At 34.6% G+C, this 23365-nt stretch overlaps 1 protein-coding gene across 1 annotated transcript; it reads left to right on the top strand.

Moving 5' to 3' along the window:
• The first annotated feature begins 3508 nt into the window (after window positions 1-3508).
• LOC143542243 (mitochondrial acidic protein mam33-like) lies at window positions 3509-6384 on the top strand. Its single transcript, XM_077034878.1, has 3 exons — window positions 3509-3682; window positions 4529-4869; window positions 6138-6384. The coding sequence occupies exons 1-3, from the start codon at window positions 3509-3511 to the stop codon at window positions 6301-6303; spliced, it is 681 nt and encodes a 226-aa protein (XP_076890993.1). The 3' UTR covers window positions 6304-6384.
• The last annotated feature ends 16981 nt before the right edge of the window (window positions 6385-23365 follow it).

Raw genomic sequence — 23365 nt, forward strand, 5'->3', positions numbered from 1 at the left:
ATGCGTAGGATTAGACAGAAAGTTAATCTTCCGTCACACCAAAGTTCTATCTCTAAACATAAAAGTGAGTTTGCTTCAAGTCAGAAACTGCTTTTAAGGAATGAACCTGAACCAAAATCCTTGACACCACTAGAGGAAAATGTGGAGACAAGTAAGCGTAACCTAGGTTATGATTCTGTTCCTAGAGAGTCAAGTAGAATGGCTTCAAAAATATTTGAACAACTTAATAGAATGAGCCCAAAGGAAAAACCTTCAGGATCCAGGCTTGCCGGAAAAACTGAGAAAATAGATTCACCAAACTTTTTGTCAAGCTCTCGAGATAATAAAAGGTCAGAGGGTCAACATCGCATGTGGTTACCTGAAGCTCATGCATCTACCTCTCATGTCAATAATGTTTTCAGCTCAATGAATGGAAATTGCACAGAGCCTTCATCAAGTAAAAATACTCGGTCATCAGTGATTTCTCAATTAACCTCCATACAAAAGGAACCAACAGTTTCTCAAACGTTCGGCACAAGTACTAATAGTGTTGGGCTTTCTGGAGTCAATTCAAATATTAGTCCAGATGCAAAACCACTTGGCTCAACGAGGCAAGTTTTATTTAGTTGCTGAAAACTTAGTTATGTTTTGCTTCTGTGGTGGAACTTATGTTTTCTTTTCTTGGTACTTTGCAGTTTTATTAATTCAACTTTAAACAACAATCAAGTAAAATTTTCAGCTTCCACTAAAGATGATAGTGGCAACATTCAGAAGCTGGTAAATTTGCTTGGTAAATCAGAATCTTCATCCTCTGCTAGTCTGGCAACTGCATCAGCAAATGGTTTTTTTACATTTGGTGGCTCAAGCAATACTTCAAGTACTACCAGTGGAACTCCTGCTTTAAGCTCATCTATTTTTGCTTCCTCATCTTCTTATAATCCTTCTGGTTCTAATACAAATCAGCTTCTCGGTAGTACCTCATCCCATGTCTTCTCTTCTGCCACCACTGCTATCTTACCCTCTACCACCACCGCCGCCAGCCGCCGTGAACACTTTAGACACCAGTAAAGCCTTACCTTCATCTGTGGCAGCCTCGGTAGCACCAACTAAACCTTTTGCTAGCACGTTTGCTACATCAAGCAATGGTGGTAGCATAGTTTCATTCAGTTCTCCATCAGCTATATTAACCACCAATGGATTTCAGGCAAATACACAGGCAGCATCCAATGCTGATACACAGGCGGTATTCAAGTTTGCGTCTGGGACTGGTGGGACCCCGTCAACCACTGCAGGGAGCTTTCTCTTTAGCTCCTCAGCTCCTAGTTTTGGTCTTAGTTCTGCTGTTACCACCAGTTCTACCACTACCTTAATTGGTTCTGGTTCTACTTCAACACCTAGTTCTGGCTTTAGTTCTACTGTTGCCTCAACAGAGTCTTAACTCTGGTTGTTCTGCCAGTGGCTCTACGGTTAGCATATTTGGTTCTACTGCTTTGCAACCGCCCCAGTCTTCTCCTTTTAGCTCTCCACTCTTATCATTTCGGGCATCTTCTTCATCTTCAGCAGGCACTACTCAAACACCTAGTCCATCTTCCCCAGCATTTGCTCAAGACACTGGTGGCAAACCCGGTTTCATGTTTGGTTCAGGAACACCATCAACGGTTCCTTTTAAATTTGGTGGGCAGACAAACCAACCTCAAACACCATCTCAGAATCCTTTTCAGGCATCTGCAGGAAGTTTCTCGTTAGGTAGTGGTGGAAGTGTCAAGTCTGATAGAAGGATTTTGAAAGTTAAAAGATTGAACAGGAGGAAGTGAGGAGGTTTTTTGTTTATATAACATGTGAATGGCATTTTGTACGTCCTCGAGCAGGTATTGAGGTTGCTAGATTGTTTTTGTATCTCGTTTTTGAGGGAGATGTTGAAGCTATAGGATGTGGTAGGAATGAGTACTTCAGGTTTTCATGATATATGCTTTTTTTAATATATATATATATATATATTTGTGTATTTATAAACACATACAAAGTTAAAAAAAATCTATAAAGATGCAAAAGATAGTGATGGTTGAAATTAGTTGCATTTGAAACCTGTAGCAAAAGTGTTGTGAACTTGACCATGGGGTATCGAACCCACCCTTCCTATTAGAGCCTAGACATCTCTCCGGTTCATGGTACTGGGGATGGCCTCTTTGCGTGAATCCATTGTGAGGTGTTAACGGTTTGGTGTGGCCGAATTGATAACTATCGGTTTAATGATTTGGTTTTGAGAGCCTGGCTGTTTGTACCAAGTCTATTTTCTTAATTCATCAAATAGCTAAGATGTGTAATCCAAACCGTTTTGATCTCGAACCCACGGCTGCTAAATGGCTTATGTAGGAGTGTAAAACTTTGACATGAATCCAGAAATTTTACACAAACTCGAAATGTGCTACACAAATGGACGTGAACCCCGACTAGAATTATTATGACCCTTGACTATTTTGACAATAATATGCGACATGAAGCATAATCCAATTAAAAAGAAAACCTTTTGCGTTGACATAGCGCTTCTGGATATGACTCGTGTTACGAGAATGTGATGTGGCTTCATACCTATGTTGGTGTGAGACATGGAAGGGGTCACACCTTCGTTAGAATCTCTTGTTTGGGTGAAAAACTACAGAAATTGAACCACTTGAGGTGCTAACAAAACATGAAAACCTCAAGTTCGCCCCATGAGCCAAATGCATCTCGATTTTAATAACCATTAAAAGGCTACCAAATAGCCCCTTAATCATTTAGCATATAAAACATCAGAAAATTTATGACTGTCATCTTTGCAATGTATTAAATATTAATTCATTATATCTTTAAGTGTAGAAAATTGTGATTATGCAATCTCTATTCAAGAACTACTGAACAAACAAATACGCCCATTCAAGGGAAAAACAATGTTTACATCATCATAAATTAATTAAAGCTATAGCAAATTGATTAAATAAAGGCAGGTTTTATTTTATTTTATTTTAATAATCCAACTTTGATTTACTGACCAAGGTTAATCTCAACTCAGAAAATATTCACAGACGGTCCTAACTTCGAATGTATTTTTCGCAGCGATTCTATACGAACTGAAAATTAACAACTTATGTGATAAAAACGTGTCTCTTACTCCAAATCGAGTGTTCATTTAAAACGTTGGCAATGTTAACTTAAAGTTAATCATATTAGTTTTTCTAGGATTTGAATCAACTGTTTGTTAGAAATGCAGGCCAAGTATATTAAGTATCCTCTTAATTTGTAGTAAGAGACACGTTTATGCCATATAAACATTCCACGTCATAAACAAACTAGCGCGGTTAACTTTCAGTTAGTATGAGATCGTTGAAGAAAAATATGTTCAAAGTTAGTTGTTTGCAAACATTTTCGGAGTCGTGACTAATCATCCCGACCAATAGATATTAAAATCCAGTTTGCCATTTCTCATAAAAAGTGTTGTAAAATACCTAACCATAGACCTCCCAAAATGCCAGTGTTAGAAGCCAACAGAAGCATGTGGAGAACACGCGCCACCGGCGACATCCGGTCACAGTTGCAGACCATTACCGGGACACCTTCCCGCCGCCACTACTCTTATTCATCCTCCTCCTCCTCGGTGGTTAACTCCATGATTCTTCGTTCTCTTAAAGAACAATACACTGAAGTCTCCAAAATGGCCCCACCTCCTGTACGTACCCATCTCAAACTCTGTTTATTTAGTAAAATTTTATAACTTACTCTTTGCGGAATTACGTCGAACACCTGGTGGGCACTATACAGATTTGATCACTTGTACACCTGTTTTAATTTGGGGATAGAAAACTGGAGTGGGTATGTAGCGTTCTAATGAGGTTTTACTAGGGTTTCCTTTAAAAATGATAAACTTTGATAAATTACCCTCTGTGGCATTATGTCGAACACCTGGTAGGCAATGTACCCTCAATACAGATTTGCTCACTTGCACTCATGTTTTATTTTGGGAATAGAAAACTGGAGTCATTGTGTAGCAGTTAATGAGATTTTACGAGAGTTTAGCTTTTAAATTTTATAATAATCGATAAATTACTCTTTGCGGATTTACGTTGAACATAGCCTCAATACAGTTCTGATCAGTGATCACCTATCCTCGTGTTAATTGGGAATAAAAAACTGTATCTGGTGTATACGGTTTTAATGCGGTTTTACGAGGGTTTAGCTTTAAAAATGAATATACGTCGAAAAATTACTCTTTGCGGAATTATGTCGAACACCTGGTTGGCACTGTACCCAAAACCAAGATTTGATCACTTGCACTCATGTTTTAATTGGGACTAAAATACTAGAGGTGGTGTATAACGTTTTAATGGGGTTTTTACGAAGGTTTAGCTTTAAAGAATAAACGTTGATAAATTACTCTTTGTGGAATTATGTCGAACACCTGGTGGACCCTGCATCCTTAATTTGTTAAGCACTTGTTTTCATGTTAATCGGGGAATAAAACTGGAATTGGTGTATAGGGTTTATTGATACTTATCCGTATCTTATTTGTTTACAGAAGGTGAGCCCTCCTGAGCCATTTACAGTGGTGAAAGGGGCACTCGACAGTGGGGGCCCGGTTCTGAAGCGGACGTATGGAGACGAGGAGATCAGTTTATCAGTAATGAGGATGATTAACATTCTCCCTGGAGTGGATCCTTCTGAGATTGATGGTGATGATGAGATCAATCAGTTGTTTCTTCATGCTGATATATCTAAGCCTGGGCAAGACTATGTTTTGCATTTTCTGTGCGGGTTGTATCCGGATGCTTTGGGAATTCATTCGGTTTCCTTGAGACATAAGCGTGAAACCTTGGGGCTTCTTGAGGTTCCATCCAAATATAATGGCCCGAGTTTTGAGTAAGTTGTTTCATCATCATCATCATCATCGTACTCAGTATATCCCACCAATAGCAAAGCTATGGTAGGGTCTGAGGAGGGTAAGATGTAGACAGCCTTACCTCTACCCCATGGGGATAGAGAGGCTGCTTCCGGTGAGACCCCCGGCTCGATAGTAGTTTTGCATCAAGCCTTGGACATATTACATAAGGCACATAGCACTCAATCATCGGGACGCCGGCTGATTGGTGCATGTACCCTTATCTTTCGGCTATCAACGCCACCACATGATGCCTGATTAACCTTCCATCACTTTTAACGTTATTATCACTTTTAACGTTATTTTGAGTAAGTTGTTTCATTACTCTAAATTTCTAGTTTGCTGTGATGTATATTATGCCTGCTTGATTATCTGTTCCGTGGATATCATAGTTCTGTTAACTATTTTTCTACTCTTGGATGCTTAGAAATTAAAGTTCTATAAATGTGACGCTCACACACTAAAGTAGCACTAATTACTAAAGATTTACAGTGAGGAAAATTGATGTGCTTCATATTTATCAAATACATTTTATAAGTGGAAAACTTATTCATTTCTCATCGGCTACATAGGAGCGTGTTCAATACAAAACTAGTCTTAAGTAGAGAACCACAAGCACTTGTATGTAGTGCGTGGAACATTGTCACATGTAGTGGGAGAGAGAGATAAGAGGCTTTAAAAAAGCCTTTTTATGCATCACATTTAAAGCAATAGATATCTCAGTTATCTACTTCAAGTTGATTATGCATTGAGCATCTCTCTGGTTACATATCTATTATCTTATCGAACTTTGAATGCATGTCAATTGTCAGTTCACTGCATCTTTTTATTACGGGGGGTAGGTTACGAAACAAAATGACATCACTAATCCGTGCAGCATACTAACATCATTCAGTCATGATGTTATTTACTTCTTCATAGGAGATAACTATTGCATGCAATGTACTTCATTTTGAACATGTTCTTAAAATCATATAAGAATATTACTTTTTTATGAATTTTATATGCGTGTGTCATACACATAGTATGTTCACAACTTCACATTACTTGTAGTCAAACAATACGTTTAAATTATTTTGTTGTTGCCGTAAGCATTTCTTTTCAAGTTGGAGTTGCACATCCTTTACCTTGTATACCTTTTAAATATCACAAAACGGAATCTTGTCACACAAAAGATAATCCTAACACTTACAGACAGTTTAAAATTTAGAAACATGATTAATAATTGTTTTCTGTTTATTCTGTGCAGAGCACTTGATCATCGAATGAGGGATGCATTTCATGGTTACATTGAAGAGAGAGGAATAAATGACAGCCTGTTTCCCTTCTTACAAGCATGGCTTTATGTGAAGGATCACCGCGGTCTTATGCATTGGTTCAAATCAGTCGGGTCATGTGTTAAAAAAGCCAATTAAACTTGTTGTTTTGTCGGCTAAGGTTGTTACACTCTTTATTGGACGAACTTGCTTGCTTGCGTATCTTTATAAGATTACTTTGCTATGATTATAATGATGTTCTTTGAAAAAGTTGCATCAAAGTTTCAGTTTTCTACTTAGGGGCTATTTGGCAATTGCTGAATCATTAAGTGCTGAACCATAAAGAGGTCTGAATGGTTAAAAGAGTCTGAACCAGTAAGATCTGAACATGTAACATCCTAAAATTTATAATGTTGAATAAAGAAAGTTACGTTTAGTGATTTCGCGTTATTAATTAATTAATATCGAGTAAAGAACGGATCATGGATTTAGATTAATTGAGATGGGTTAAATAAGAATGGGCTCTAGGTCCATGGGCTTTAAGGGATATAAATATCCCCTAAACCAACCTAAAACCCTAAACCCTCATTTCATTTCCATCATAATCTCTACACACTCCAAAACACACACACACCGCCATATACGGCCGGCGGCCGAGGGAGAAACGAGCAAGATCCGAGAGAGAGTAAACGATTAGTTGTGATTAAACAAGTTAAACGAGATCCAAACGAGCACAAAAGGTATGTTCTTGACCTTTAAAGTTTATGTTTTATTGAATGTCCTTAAGCTTAAAGATCCAAGCTTTATAGTATATACGGGATATATATACGAACGAAATGGTTAGGGAACGTTAGGGGGTGATGCCGAACCATAACAAGGGTATTAAAATCGCCAAAATGCGTGATAAAAACCAAACCCGTAGCGAACTGGGCAACTTCGCCTGCGAACTGGGTAACTTCGCCTGCAAAAGCTTAACTTCGCCTTCAAAGCTTAACTTCGCCTTCAAAGCATAACTTCGCCTACGGCCAAGTTCGCCTAACTGATAACTTCGCCTAAAGCTAAGTTCGCCTAAGGTTTAACTTCGCCTAAAGCTAAGTTCGCCTAAGGTTTAACTTCGCCTAAAGCTAAGTTCGCCTAAGGTTTAACTTCGCCTAAAGCTAAGTTCGCCTAAGGTTTAACTTCGCCTAAAGCTAAGTTCGCCTAAGGTTTAACTTCGCCAAAAGTCAAGTTCGATTAGAAAATAAATTAAAAACCTAATGGAAAATGTGTTAAAACAGTTAATGTAAATAAAATTTTTCCAAGCTGACCTGGCAGCTCGACCCCAGCCAGGGGCTCTGCCCCTTGGACCCTGCTAGGGGCTGCCGCCCCTAGACCCCGCTGCCAGGGGCGCTGTCCCCGGACCCCCGTTCGTTGTGGGTCATATAAAGATAGAAATACAACATGAGTAGTAGTAGTTAATTGATACGTGTAAATATTATACAGTTAGCCGTGCACAGCTCAAGAAGGGAATAACTATTAACGGAGGGCGTAACAGGATTCAGGTGAGTTTCTAGCCCCATTCCTTGTTATGTTTTAGGGGCTGTGTGCATACTCGATGTGTTTGTTAATACATTTATCCTAAGTGATAAGTGTATGCCATATGTGATATATGTGATGGATATGAATGATTGCTTGTCGGTACGCGAACGATCTTCGGATATTGCGCGTACTGTCAGGTTAAAAATAAAGGTACGAATATTATATATCGAAGATGTATGAACATTACAAATGAATACTTGTCGGGGCGTGAACGATCTTCGGATATTGCAATTATCGACAAGGGGTGTGGTTGTTAAATGAATGATGTAAAGAACGCCTAGAGTGTTCTTATGCTATAATGTAATTATTGTATATGTGAAGTATGTGTATACAGGTACACGAATGGTATGTGAGTTCTACGTTCGACATAGTAAGTTAGGATGACAAATCCCTCTAGCTTCTGTCGGACATAGACTCGGCTGGTGATGGCGTAGTTAAGGACTGCGGGCCTTATACGTAATGTAGATGATAGATGTAAACGTAGATATGGACGGTGGGCCTTATACGTGTTATAGATGATAGATGAGGACGTAGTTAAGGACTGTGGACCTTATACGTACTTCAGATAGGCATCAGCATAGGAAAGGACTGTGGACCTTATACGTGCTGTATTTGTGTTGTGGTAGCATAGGGGAGGACTGCGGACCTCGTACGTGCTATGAATTAGGTTGCAACATAGGGAAGGACTGTGGACCTTGTACGTGTTGTGGATGTAGGATGGTATAGGGAAGGACTGCGGACCTTGCACGTACCCTAAACGGTGAACATAGGTAAGGACTGCGGACCTTTTACGTGTTCACGACCTTGAGTACAGGTATAAACGGCGGACTATGAACGTACTCTCGGTAGACTGAGGTTAGTGATTGTAGATATGTATGTATGTATGTATGGTAGTAAGTATGTATGTAGAACAGAAGGGTAACTAGTTAAGTATGGATATGCATCTTCGGATATGTATGTATGTGTATGTATTGTATGGCGTCCGATTAACTAGAACTCACTCAGCGTAGCTGACTTTTAGTATGCACGCAGGTGAGTAGAATGAGACAGCTAGCTTGAGCGGGCACATGGTGGGCGAATAGGAGACTGGCATCTGAAGACTCAAGATGTTTTAATGTAATTGACATTTATTTTGAAAGACAAGAATGTTTAATTAAGGCAAGTTTTGGATTGCTGTAACGTTTCATGAAAGTTTTTATATTCCGCGAAAATTTTAATGAACTCTGATTTGTAAGAACTGTGTTTATGAGTAAATCCGACGCTAAAGTAAGGCTACCGGGTTCGGGGCCTTACAGAACAAGTTAAAGTCTATTTGGTTGAACATCTGAATAGATGTACAAAATGACTATCTTACCCTTTGAACTAATTTATGTTGAATGAAAAAGAAGTGTGGGTAGGGTTATTGGGGTCTATTTTCTCATTCAGACTCTTTCCACAGCTGAGCGATTCAGATGTTGTAATTTTCATTCGGATGAGTTTTTTAAACGAGCCAAACACTCTTAATCACACTTCATCTGACCGATTCAGATGTTGGCATCTGAATGGACCCATTAAGAGACCAAACAAACACTCCCTTAGTCATATAGTGGCTGCAGCATCATGTCAGTTATCTTCTTCTTCTTCTTCTTCTTTTTTTTTTTTAAGTTAGAAGTAACATGATCAATGGTTGCTAATATTTTCAAGTGAAAAGGAGGCTTTGTAGGGCTACAAGTATCATTAGTGTCTGGTGTAAAAAGATGGTAACCCATAAAATTGTGTTGTATGGGTCTAAATATAATAATCATTGACACTAGAGCACACCCGGTGCCCAAGACTTTCGCATACATAGGTCCGCGGTGTGCTGAAGAGCTTACTTGGGTCTTATTTAATGTGTACCTTATCTTGTATTTCTACAAAAGGCTGTTTCTACGACTCAAACTGACCTCCGGGTCACATGATGACAATCTTACAAACGCAAAAGGAAAATAAATGTTGGATTTAATAAGGGGTTTCGTTTGCTATTTTATTTATTTAAACACATAATTATGCTTTGAGCCACTAAACTATGTTAATAGAAAAGAATCTTATGAACCATCAATTTCTTAACTAATCATGTCAATTTTTCAGCATGGTTGTAGAAACATGGTGTATATAAATATTATTTCAACGTTATATTAATAGAAAACTATATGTGCAATGTCAATTTAATGTACCATCATTGTTAAAGGTTGAAAAAAAAATCACACATGTTTAGAAGTCAAGTATTTTCATTGAATTTGATTAAAAGTAAGATAAAAATGTGGGGAACAATGGGCCACACATGGTCTATTGGTCCATGGCAATGTTTTTCTTTTATGATAGAAAATGTTTGGGCCTTGTTACCATAAGTTCAAAGTGTGGTGGGCATGATCACTTGTGTCTTTGTGTCATCTCCTAATCCCTTTTTCTCAATAGTAAGTTCATTCAAGGTTACTTTGGTCAATTCATGACAATGGCACAATCTTAGTGGATTGGTCATTGTAGCCACTTGATAATAAAAAAAATTTAATGTGAATATTTTCCAAAGTTAACATCTAGAGTTTTTGAAACTATATTATATTTTCAAAGCTTAGGTTAAATTATTCTAAAAGAGACAATAAACTACCCTATAATGATTGATAGGTAATAAACTAGCTTATATATGTAAACTGTAAAACAACTTTGAGTGTATATAAGTGTATTAAAATGTTAATATAAATATTTATATGTTCAGATCACATGTTTTACTTTTAATGTCTTAACAAAGAATCTCCAAATATCAAGTGAAGAGGAAAGAAAAAAAAAAAGATGGTATAGAAGGTCGATACGCAATCCGAGCATAGAGATATGTTGATGAAAAGTAAGGATGGTACAAAAATAAGCACGGTTGATTAATGACCGAACCTAGATTGATCGTGATAAGAACTCGACAAAACTACGCTTTCGGTACATGTAGAGTTCGACGGTTGATTGACCGGTCTGAAATATACAAGTATATCAAACAAAAACTGTATAGTCAAGTATACTTAATTGAGAAAATAAAGCTTTCGGTGTTATTCTTTTTGGTCTTGGCATTATCACTTCTTAACTTTAATATACATATAAATACGTACTTTTTAGATGCTTATATTGTATACGTTAAGTCATTAACAATTCCTATAGCAAATTAACAAGTGTATTAAACTAGTAAAAATAGTTGAATATATAAAAGATCACGAGGTAACTACTTTATGTATTAAAGATGAATTATCAAACAAACTTTAGTTTCGTGATTCATTAAAGAGGTTATACTAAAAGGTTAAGAGTATATAAAATATGTATGAATTGATAAAAACATCATTTAAAGTTTGCTTTAATCATTGGGGTTATACCATTTTGGGCTGGGTGGGGATGAATATTCGTCTAAAACCTAAACCATGAGAATTAAAGAAAGAATGAGTGATATGAGCCACATAACAAGTCACAAAAAGGAAATGTGAGACATGAGTCATGTTGCCCATATGCCATGACTATACTATAATGATTTGATCGTTGCCGACCATTGAGTCTCACATGCCTTGTCAACCTTTTCAACTTGCATTTGGGTGGTTCACTTGTTCACGAGGCCGATGTGGGCCCTAATTAATATTTGTGTTGACTTTACAAGTACATAGTGGAGTTGACCAAGCAAAATATATCTTTTGTTGATTTCAAATAAAGGCATAAGCTTTTGATAACTTTTGGTCCATAAGACTCCACGCTATGGGCGTGGAGGGCGCTAATCATCGCCTGGGGGCGCGGAAGTGGGGTGGGGGCCTTTGGAACGGCCAGCACGGAAGGAAAAATGTGTGGGCCCTCCTCATTTTTTTTCTCTCTCTCCCTCTCATACACACATACTAATATATGTGTGTGTATTGGGGTGCCCAAGGGACATTATGGGGAAGGGCTTCGAAGACTTGTTTTCTATGTGGTAATGACGTTGCACTGTGAAAGGGCTTCGATGCCCCCCACCATAAAGAGCAGCCTAAACTAGTTGTTCAGTGTATGATAATCTTTTGGGAAAATTACCAAATCAATAATTCAAAATCACCATTCATTAAGAGTAAAAAAACCATAATAGACATACGAAAAGTCTAGGATATAGAGGTTTCACGAAAAATAAGAGCTTTAAAAGGTGACACATGGTTAAAATGTTTGGACGATAGGTTTTGCTCTGCTAACTGGACCCACAGACGGACCAACAATTTGCTGATACATGACAATTTTTTTTAGAGAAAACGACTACGTAGACGCTTGTCAGGGAAAACGTATGAGCCGTTTCTATGTGTTTTTTTATTAGCGTTTTGAGATGAATTCTTTTCACATGGTGAATATTGATGTCCAGGTCACGGGAGGAATTACTTGGTTGTTAGTATTTTAAATCAGTCGTAAAAGGTTTAATTAATATATCTATAATATGTATAAAAGAAAACCCAAAAACTTTATGTGTCGTGATGTGGCCACTCCCCCTTTTTATGGAAGCCATTAGATTTCTTGATTTTTAAATGGAAACCTCTCATTGATTTAACCCAAATTCATGGGTATGGGTCTCACCAAACCCAGATAGCTCTTAAACGGGTTATAACATCTCATTAAATTAAAAATAATCTCATCAAATATTTGATATGAAAATCCTATAAAATATGAATATACTAAAAATTAGTATCATATTTTATTTTAAAAAAATGTGTCGTGATGTGGTCGCTCCCCCTTTTTATGGAAGCCACTAGATTTCTTGATTTTTAAATGGAGGCCTCTAATTGATTTAACCCAAATTCATGGGTATGGGTCTCACCAAACCCAGATAGCTCTTAAACGGGTTATAACATCTCATTAAATTAAAAATAATCTCATCAAATATTTGATATGAAAATCCTATAAAATATGAATATACTAAAAATTAGTATCCTATTTTATTTTAAAAAAATGTGTCGCGATGTGGTCGCTCCCCCTTTTTATAGAAGCCACTAGATTTCTTGATTTTTAAATAGAGGCCTCTCATTGATTTAACCCAAATTCATGGGTACGGGTCTCACCAAACCCAGATAGCTCTTAAACGGGTTATAACATCTCATTAAATTAAAAAATAATCTCATCAAATATTTAATATGAAAATCCTATAAAATAGGAATATAATAAAAATTAATATCCTATTTTATTTTAAAAAAATTGTCGCGATGCGGTCGCTCCCCCTTTTTATGGAAGCCACTAGATTTCTTGATTTTTAAATGGAGGCCTCTCATTGATTTAACCCAAATTCATGGGTATGGGTCTCACCAAACCCAGATAGCTCTTAAACGGGTTATAACATCTCATTAAATTAAAAAATAATCTCATCAAATATTTGATATGAAAATCCTATAAAATAGGAATATAATAAAAATTAATATCCTATTTTATTTTAAAAAAAATATTATTTATAATTAAGAAACAATCTACCTATTCTAATAAAGTAAAATAATTGTGGACACTAGTCATCTTTTGGTTAATTCTTATAATTTTTTCCCTCCAAAATTAATTAAAGTTAGAATTTTAAACATGATTCGGGTTACAAATTTATTTTTAAATCAAAAGGTTCGGGTTTGGCAAATTGAGTATTTCTCCCCCCTCCCCCCCGACTATTAAAATTTAAGAAAAGATTGCGAACACTTTCGACATGCTACCCCCGTATCTATCAATGCTTGTAACTTTTATCAAATTTGAAATATTTATGTCAGCATTAACTTTTCTTTTAATGGTGATCAGAACGTTGTATGAGAAGTATGTCATGCAAAACTATGCTCAAATGAAACAAAATATTCACAAAATTGAATGGGTTAACATGTTATTTTTTAAGTTGTCATTATGACAACGTCGATAAGCCATCTGAAACTTATCAAAAAAAAATTTCATGGTGTAGCTCAAAAAAACATAGTTCTTGAAAAACATCCGTTGTTACAATTTAAAGTTCTCATTTCCTTTGATGGGTGGTAAATTGATAAATATATCAATAAAGGTAGCGCTCCTTTTGTATTTAGGCTGAGTGATTAGAACTACTATCGTATGAGAAGTCTTATTTCCGAAATTGGTTCATAACCAACATTCTTTCAATTATATATATATGACACTGACAATGAAATTTTCAATAGAAATAAGCATTCTCGGGTACATTTTTTCACGGGCATTTTTTTATTAAGTTTATTTAAAAAATCATTTTGTGATATAAATAAAATCAATTTATGTACACACAGTATAGATACAAGCATAGATGCAATATATTTTTTCATATACACTATGTAGTTATTTGTTTTACTTGCAATTTTATAATTTGCATTATCTCGTGTGTGACACTGGCTCTAAAACTAGTTTTATAATAAAAGAAAATAAACGGGTAATAGGTATCACCAAACCCAGATAGCTTTTAAACCGGATTATAACATATCATTTATTTGTGAAACTATTTCATCTCAAACCTCAAGTATATTAATTATTAAATTTCTTACAATAAATAAAATTAAAATCCAAATATAAATATATAAATATTAAAAACGAATAATATAAAACAACCCCCATAATACAAGGGATAAAATCTAGTTTCTAATATATCATTACCTGCATGGCTAGTTGGCTACATACTAATAGATCTTATATTTTGAAGAAATAAAAAATCAAAATATATATATTACTAATTTATAAAATGCTATTATCTGAACGTCAACGCAAATATACATCACCATTATTGTTACGTACATCTATTTTGACTTTTAATTAATAAAAATAAATATGATGATGCCGATTGTATCATTTTCCGAGCAATACCCGTTGTGACTGAAAAATAAATTGTATTTATTATCTTATAGTCCGAAAAACATCTTTACTATACAACTGATAGGATAGAGCCCGTGTGATACACGGGTGGTTAAAAACAACAAAAAAGTTAAATTTAGTAATATACATTATAACATACCTTATAGATTCATAAGATACTAATAATGATAAACAAAATTTTATAATTTATAAATCTCTAAAAGCCTCTTTGATTATAAGTGAATTAACACTATATCATTTATAAGTCAATAAATTCAACACAATAACTACTTAAGTGACGTTGGTAAGCATCTTTAGTTTGAAACATGAGGTATTGGGTTCGAGACTTGTATCACACTATAATTTGTTTTTCAAAATTTTACAAAGTTATCTTCATATGAAGATGGTTGTATTTGAAGAGAAACCGGGTCATGGATTATAACATAACTAAACGGGTTCATGCTCCATATTGCGTTTAGAAGAAGAGATGATAAAATTAGAAACTGTTCACATGGCATCTATGTGGCATCATATGTGGAAGCCCTAGAATGATGTCATGTGAAAAAATCATGTTGCTTTTGTCACACCCCGACCAATGAAGGCGGAAACGTCGAGGCGCGACATGATTGTTCATTGCACAACGACACTATAAAGTGACAATATTTAAACAACTCATTTAAATCCATATCATCATAAATAACACAACAATTGTTCATACAAAATACCAAATAGATATATAAACAAATAACTTGTTCTTCCATTTTCTAATATCCTAAAGCCAAGATGATAAGTTTCTTCAAGTAATCCAATCAAGCTAACATCAAACCTGTAACATTGCATAAAATAGAGTTTGTCAACACAAAGGTTGGTGAGCAATTTTCATAGTTTTGGACAATAAGTATATAGTATGAAATCCACAACTAGTATATGAAAATAATAAATAATAGCAACAATTTAGATAATAAAAACCGTCAATAAGAATACATTGACGACAATAATGAAATCGTCAATAAGAATACATTGACGACATTTTTCTATATGGGGATACCATATATACTCGGAATTAACGTATGATCATACTTTGATGAGGCTACCCGCCTTAGCATTCAAGAACTTGCACATAATCATGTAAAGCATATAACACCAAATCGAGCATTTATTTAAGTAAACATATACAATAAGTGTTGTGGTGTAAGACTCAAGTATAAATAATTTGAATTTGAATAAGTATGCAATGTCACCCCCAAAACGAAAGATGGAAAACGGGGGATGAAAAAGTACTCACATTAACAAGTAACTTAAAAGATAGTGTCGTGAATAATCGGAGAGATCGGTTTAACGAGCAAGACCTATATTAAACGGGTCTTGTGTTAGTAGGTAGTCTTGGAAGGGTTTAAAATAAAATACATGACAAATAAAGTAAATAAATAAAGTTTAAGATTTAAAATGTAAACATTTGAGAAATTAAATAAACGAGTTTTGTAAAATAAGTTTACTCGAAACCGGGTCTCGGTATTCTATCCATTAGCTTTTTTTTCTTTTTTTTTACTCAACCTATGTTAAGTAATAATGTGGGTTAAAATGCAATATTGCATAACCCTTGGTTATAAGAATACCAAAACGAGGTTTAAACGAGTGTTCGGGTTTGTCGGTTCGATACTTGATAATTGACCAAGCTCAAAGTTAACTTCCCAAAATAATAAATGTTATGAGATAACTCAATAAAATCAAAATAGACTTAACCAAGTATGTAGTTCTATTGTGAAGAACCTTAACGTTCGTTAAGCGAGTATACGACTTTATCGGTCCGAACTTGTTATAAGATCAAGTTGGTTACCGGCATGCCAAGTATGTTTAGAAATAAACTAAAATTGATTTAAAATATAAGCTTAAAGAAAAATATGAGTTTTAGTGGCTAAAAACGCACTTGTGTGTCTTAAGTGAGTGAACTCGGTTTAGTTCGGTTTTTGGTTCGGTCCTTGACTCGGAATAAGACCGAGGATGGTTACCACATACTCAATTACCATGGAACTTGTAAAATAACTTATAAATAATAATACTCAAGTTTTACATTCAAAAAGTTAACAATAAAGCTTTTAAACGAAAGTTTGGTTTTTGGTTCGGTTCTCAACTCAGGATGAAACCGAGGCTAGTCACCACATACCCAATACCATGAAACTTGACAAATATGAACAATAAACTAAAATATGCAGAAGTTAAGCAAGTATAACAAGTTATATGGTTAGATTTGTTAAATATATAAACAAGGACTACAAAGTCCTCCATGTAACCTTGCCTTACTAGCCCGACATTTCAACCGGCCGAGACCGGAGATGTGACATTCGTCAAATTCGGGTCTTGTTTGTATTCGTTTTTGTATTTGTTTATTATGTAAACCGACCCGATTTGTAAACCGAAGCTTATGTTATAATCAAAATAATGGATTTATGTTACAATATTGTTTCACACTTGTTGGGTCTTGAAAACATCCTATTTTTATTTATTTATTTATTATTTATTTATTTATTTTTTTTGTTGTTTTGTGTTTTTGTCTTGATCCATTTTGCATGAAAACTCTTATGTCTCACACCCATATTTGACCACCAACATTACCCTATATATACACCACCTTTCCTCTTCATTTTCCCTTGCTACAACTCCAAAAAAAAAACTCTCTCAAACATCAAAGATTCAAGGTTATCTTCTTAAGTGTTCTTGAAGGATTTTGGTCTTTCATCTTAATTAGTTTATGTAGCCTTATTAATACTTGTTTATGGTTGTGCAACATATATATAATATACACCCCATGTTTACCTTTGGTAGTTGCTTCTCCGATTCCGGTCGGTGAGGTTTCGGACCTCATAAGGCAAGGCTTCATAGAGGACTTCGTGTCCTCGATATATATACATCTATATAACTTGTTCATACATATTAATCTTGCTTATTTTAGTTTGTTGGTCATGTTTACAAGTTCCATGGTTATGGGTTTTTAAGAGTCTATGCTTCGGTTTAACCGTAAATAGCTCTAAACCGTAAACCGAACTTTGTTACTAGTTTTGTTTGTTTAAACATACTTAGTGTTAGATCTAAGTTTCTAAAATCATTTTTACAAATTCTATGGTTATGGGTTTGTAGAATCTTACCTCGGTCTTAACCCGAAACACGATCCGAACCGAAAACCGAATTTTTGTTTAAAGACTTTATTGTTAACTTATGGCATTTTTTTATTTGTACATTATTATACAAGTTCTTTAGTGTTTGGACATGTGGAAACCATCTATGAACTTGTTGTGAGATGGAACCGAACCAAACCGATTCCTGCTCGCTTAAGACACACAAGTGTGTTTTTTTAGCCATCTAGACTTGTATATTTCTTTATAAATAGTTACAAATTGATTTTTAAATATTTTCTTAAGTACTTGGAAATGTTGGATCCAACTTGATCTCATAACAAAGTTTGGACCGACAAAACCGAACACTCGCTTAACGTGCGTTGTTAGTTCTAAAACAATGGAACTACATACTTGGTTAAGTCTTATTAAATTTTATTGAGTTATCTCATAACATTCAATATTTTGGAAAGTTGACTTTGGGTTTGACCAATTATCAAGACCCGAACCGACAACCCGAACACTCGATAAAAAAAAAACCGTTTTAGTATCTTTATTCCAAAGGGATTTGCATTCTTGCATTTTACCCACCTTATTACTTAACATAGGTTGAGTAAATATTAAGGTTAGATACTTTAACCCGGTTTCGAGAAAACTTACATTTTTAAAGGGTTATTATTATAAATTCTGAAATAGTCACATTTTAAACCTTGAACTTTAATTATTTACATTTCTCAACATTTATTTTGTTTAAAGACCTTCAAGACAACCTTTCTAAATTCAAGACTTCTTTTCTTTTTAGGCATTGTGCGTTAAACTCGTCGTTCTGACAAATCTCCAAATTATCATCTTTCAAGTTTACTACTTGAAGGTGAGTACTTCATACCCCATTTTCCATCTTTTATTTTGGGGGTGACATTTCATACTTATTCAACAAAATGCTTTATATTTGAATCTTAAACCACAAACGTAGTTGTATACTTTACCTAAATAATTGCTCGATTTGGTGTTCTATGCTTATATGCCTATGTGTTTATCGCTTTTGGTTGGTGGAACTATAAAATCCTAGACTATTTGGCATCTCCTTATAGCAAGGTGTCGTTAACGTAATGCAATTAACGATAACTATAAAATCCTAGACTATTTGGCATCCCCTTATAGCTAGGTGTCGTTAATGTGTTTAGCGATATCTATTTATCCAAATTACTACTTTTATTTATCGTTTCGTATGCAAGTTTTGTGGCTATCTTTATTATATACTAATATGATTAAACTTATGAATTGCTCACCGACCTTTGTGTTGACAAACTTTATTTTATGAAATGTTGCAGGTTTGCATCTTGGTTGATTTATGATTGTGAAGAAAACGACATCAAAGACCTTAGGATATTAGTAAAAATGAACAATATCAATTTGCCATATTTTGTGATATCTTGTTTATGGTTATTTTATGGATAATTGTTATGTGACATTTTCTATGTTGTGAAATGAAATTAGTTCATTAAATACTGTCACTTTAATTAGTGTCATGTGCTTATGGACAATCGTTACACCTCGGCATGTTCCGCCGCCTTTGATCGGGGTGTGACAGGAGAAATGAAAGACCGAAGGTAAACAATGAGTGTATATTATATATATGTTGTAACATCAAGCTTTAAGTATCGAGAAGTTAGTTAAAATGAAAGATTAGCTTAGTTTGATCTTGAGAGTCAACTATAAAGAACAACCTTAGATTCAAGAATTTGAGAGAGAAATGAGGAACTGAGCAAGCACAAATGAAGAAAATGGGTGTGTATAAATAAGGTATGTTGAATGGGTCTTTCATAAAGGGTGTTTCATGAAAATGGGTTGGTTATAGACCCAAGAAAGCACAAACTACAAATGGGTCTTTCAAGTTTTCATTTTGGTAGTCTTAGTCCCTGGAGTTCGTTTTTGAGCGTTTTCGGGGCATTTTAAGAACCGAAAAGGGTGTTTTTTTAGATCCGACAACTATAAAACAAATATATAACATAAAATTCATCATTTTGATAATATCGAAAGGTTCGGGATACAAAACGGGTCGAGTTTACATTAAGAATACAAGTATAAAATAACCCGAAATTAACAAATGTCACAGCTTTAATATATAGTTAGATACCTAAAATACGGTTTCATTAACAAACTTTTAGAATCACTGTAAATCCATTAATAGTTGTAATGGTTGCTTTATAAAATAATAATTAAATAAACGTTTTTATTGGTATGGTATAATAAAATGAAATGAATGAGAGAATTAAATTTGATGGGTGGGCGGGTTTTTGGGTGTGGGGGGGGGGGTAAATAATGGTTCATTACTATTCACTTATTTAGCTGTCTGGGTTGGTTACTATGTAAGAAAGATAGGTGGTGGTGTGGGCAGTGGCCGTGGACACTGGTGGTGCCAGTTTTGGTGGTGGTGGATGAATGTGGTGTTCCTGATGGTGGTGGTGGTGGTTGAGAGAATGAAAAAAAAAATTGCGGGTAATGGAGAAATGAATTTAGGTGTTTAGAGGTAATAAGATTTTCAGTGTAATAACTCATTTCATTTCACAATTAATGAATAGAATCCCTACACAAAGGGCTTTGGAGAGAAGAAAGTTTAGTGTGGACGATAATTCGTGTGTTTTTTGTGAGATGGGCATGGAATCTGCAGATCATTTGTTTACAGGTTGTTTGGTTGCGGCGGTGGTCTGGGAACATATTAACCGCTGGTGTAAAATTCTCTAGATTTTCTGCTTTTAGGTTAAGGATTATTAGAGATGCACAAGTTTGCTAAGCTTGGTGAGGAGACAGAGGTGTTTCGCGATTTAGTGATTGTAACTTGTTGGAGAATTTGGAAGGCGCAAAATGATAAGGTGTTCGAAGGCAAGGATGTGAATATTGAAGATATCATTGGAGACATTAAGTCTCTTGGTTTTCTTTGATACAAAAACAGGGGAAAATTTAGATCTTTAGATTGGTCAAAATGGTGTAAGTTTGAGTTAATTAAATCTTTTTTCTTGTTTGAGTTGTTCTCAGGGTTGTGGAGGCAGCTTGTGGGCGTTTGTTAAAATTCTATTGTGTTAAAATGCATTTTTTTTCATTACCATCACAATAGTTCATTCTATTCAATAATTCATTCTATTGTGTCTAAAATTCCTGCGTGAAAACTGCATTTTTTAATAATTTAAACTAGAATGTTAAAATTTTTGGTGGAGGATAAATGATTGAAGAAATAAATTGGAAAGTTTTATAAACATTCCAAAAATCATAATGTTATCCCGAAAGTCAACTCTTTCAAAGAAAATATTATAGCATGCCATCTGATTAAGAATCTGAAATGGATCTCTTAGGGCGCGTTCATTTTACGGACCTTTTTTAAAGGATTTGGATTTGGAATTGGAATTGGAATGGAATGGAATGGAATGTTTGAGAATCCCTATCATGTGTTTGGTTGGTTAATATGTATTGGAATTGGAATTGGTTTCGAGCTGACACGAGTTTTCGCACTGGACGGGTTGGGTTTCGGTTTCCTTTGTTTCTTTTTGGTCGGTTTCGGAGCACTGGGCGGGTTGGGTTTTGGTTTCTTTTGTTTGTTTTTGGTCGGTTACAGATTTGTTTCGGTCTTTTGTTTCGTTGTGGTCGGTTTTTTCAGTTTCATTTCTGTTCGGTTTCAGTTTTTTTGTTTCGCTTCGAACGATCTTTTTGGTTTCCATCAATTCGGTTCAGTTTTGGTTTGTGTTTCGTTTTCGTCGACTTTCGGTTTCGGTTCATTTCTCGGTTTTTTTTTATAGAACGAGGGTAAAGGCGGAAACGTTTTAGTTTTTTTACATTTTTCGTTTTTTATTTATATTATGAGTTATGATTTATTTATTAATTTTTTGAATTTTTTTTGGAAGGGTTTTTATTGTTAATAAGAAAATCCTTCATTTTTCATAACAATCCTTACAAAATAGGTGGGATTTAAAATCCCATGAAATGTGGGATTTGATGGGATTTAGTTTCCATTTTCATTCTTTCATTTAATGAAACGAACATATCAATTCATGGGATTTAAAATCTCATTTCTTAGAATTCATTTCAAATCCTTAAAACGAACAGGCCCTTAGATGAGTTATTCAATATTAGAATTCTTATGTTTCCAACCTTTTAATTTAAGGAAAAAACTTGTAACTTTTAGAAACATTTTCACTTCTACCGACTCGTTAAAATGGTAATAGATGTACCAGCTAAATAGTAATTCCATAGATATACTGGGTATGGATTATTATTCACTGTGTATTTTTACTAACCATTAAATATTTAGAGCATGTTTGGAATTTACTTTGAAAAATGCTTATTTGCTTATTGTTTTTTTAAAAAGCTATTTTGAAAAGGCAGGATTTGAGGCTTTTAAAAAACTGCTTTTTAACCTTTTTTAAAAAGCTAAAATAAAAAAGATTTTTATGATTGTTAAATACATTTTAACTTATTGACTTTTTGAAAGCATCAATAAGCCAATAAGCATTTTTCAAACTCAATCCCAAACATGCTCTTAATTTGATATTTTCTTTATTCAAGCAATATAATACACGGGTTTCTAACATAGTAATAGATAAGTTGATAGATTTTCTTTATTAAATAAATAGAAACATCATGATGAGCACACAATCGTTGCCCTTGGTTTGCATATTGCCACCGCTTGAATGTCTTGGCATACAAAGTTAATTATCGGATGAACATCTTCAGATATTTATCTAACGTAATGCCGTAATGGTATTGTATAGGAAAAGGTGTTGGCTTATATATATATATTTTTGTCATCTATATGAGAAATAATTCGTAGAGAAACCAATTAATTATGAGAATTCGAGAGAACCACTTTTAAATAAGAACTTATTTTATTTGTCTTGCTGTTTTATATGTTATTATTATTCTCTGTCAAAACCAAAATAAAAGAAAAGAGCTAGTTAAGCGAACTTACATATATGTACCTTTGTGAGGTTACATATGTGTAATCTTGCAAGCAACTCATTTTATTTTTTACTTTTCTTGCACTAACCTTATAACTATAAGAAATAAAAAAGAATTATACAATTTTTGTTCTAAAGAAAAGTTCTCTAGTTAGTTATACAACAATTAAATTTTAATACTTAGATCATGCATAGCACCGTTGTGTATATAACTTGTAGGGGATGGTTGTCCGATCACATTTTTTTGTCTTTTAACTTTTATTTATATTAAAAAAAAATTAAAAGTAACAATTGTGTAAAACTAGTTATTGTTAACTAGGGCGTCACATGTCGCAAAACATCCTTATGTGCTTAGTTACCGCTACACAGGTGTCCTACTTTAATTCATACCAACAATATGAGTAATAACACTTGACTTTTATAATAAATTACAGGTGCCATACTGACAATGTGACCATTATCACTTAACTTTTAGAGTAAATTACAAGTGTTAGATTTATGAAACACTAGAGTATGCTTTGGATTATTAAAATCAATTGTCATAATTGTCATAGGTATATAATAAAAATATGGGAAATTGGATTCAAATAATATTGATTATTGACAAATAACATACACGAGTAACAAGTTGATTGATGACGATTCCACCTTTTAACATATTTTGTCTCAACGAGCCACAACTAACAAAAGCGTAACTTTGTTAGTGTGATGAAGACGTGCCATACATACGTGCTTATGTGGCAAAGTCAGGTTTTTGTGGTAGATTACATCATCACAGCCACC

This window comes from Bidens hawaiensis, unplaced genomic scaffold (assembly GCF_021521415.1).
Source record: "Bidens hawaiensis isolate Kalapana, Puna unplaced genomic scaffold, B.hawaiensis_p1.1 tig00012813_1, whole genome shotgun sequence".
Lineage (NCBI taxonomy): Eukaryota > Viridiplantae > Streptophyta > Magnoliopsida > Asterales > Asteraceae > Bidens > Bidens hawaiensis.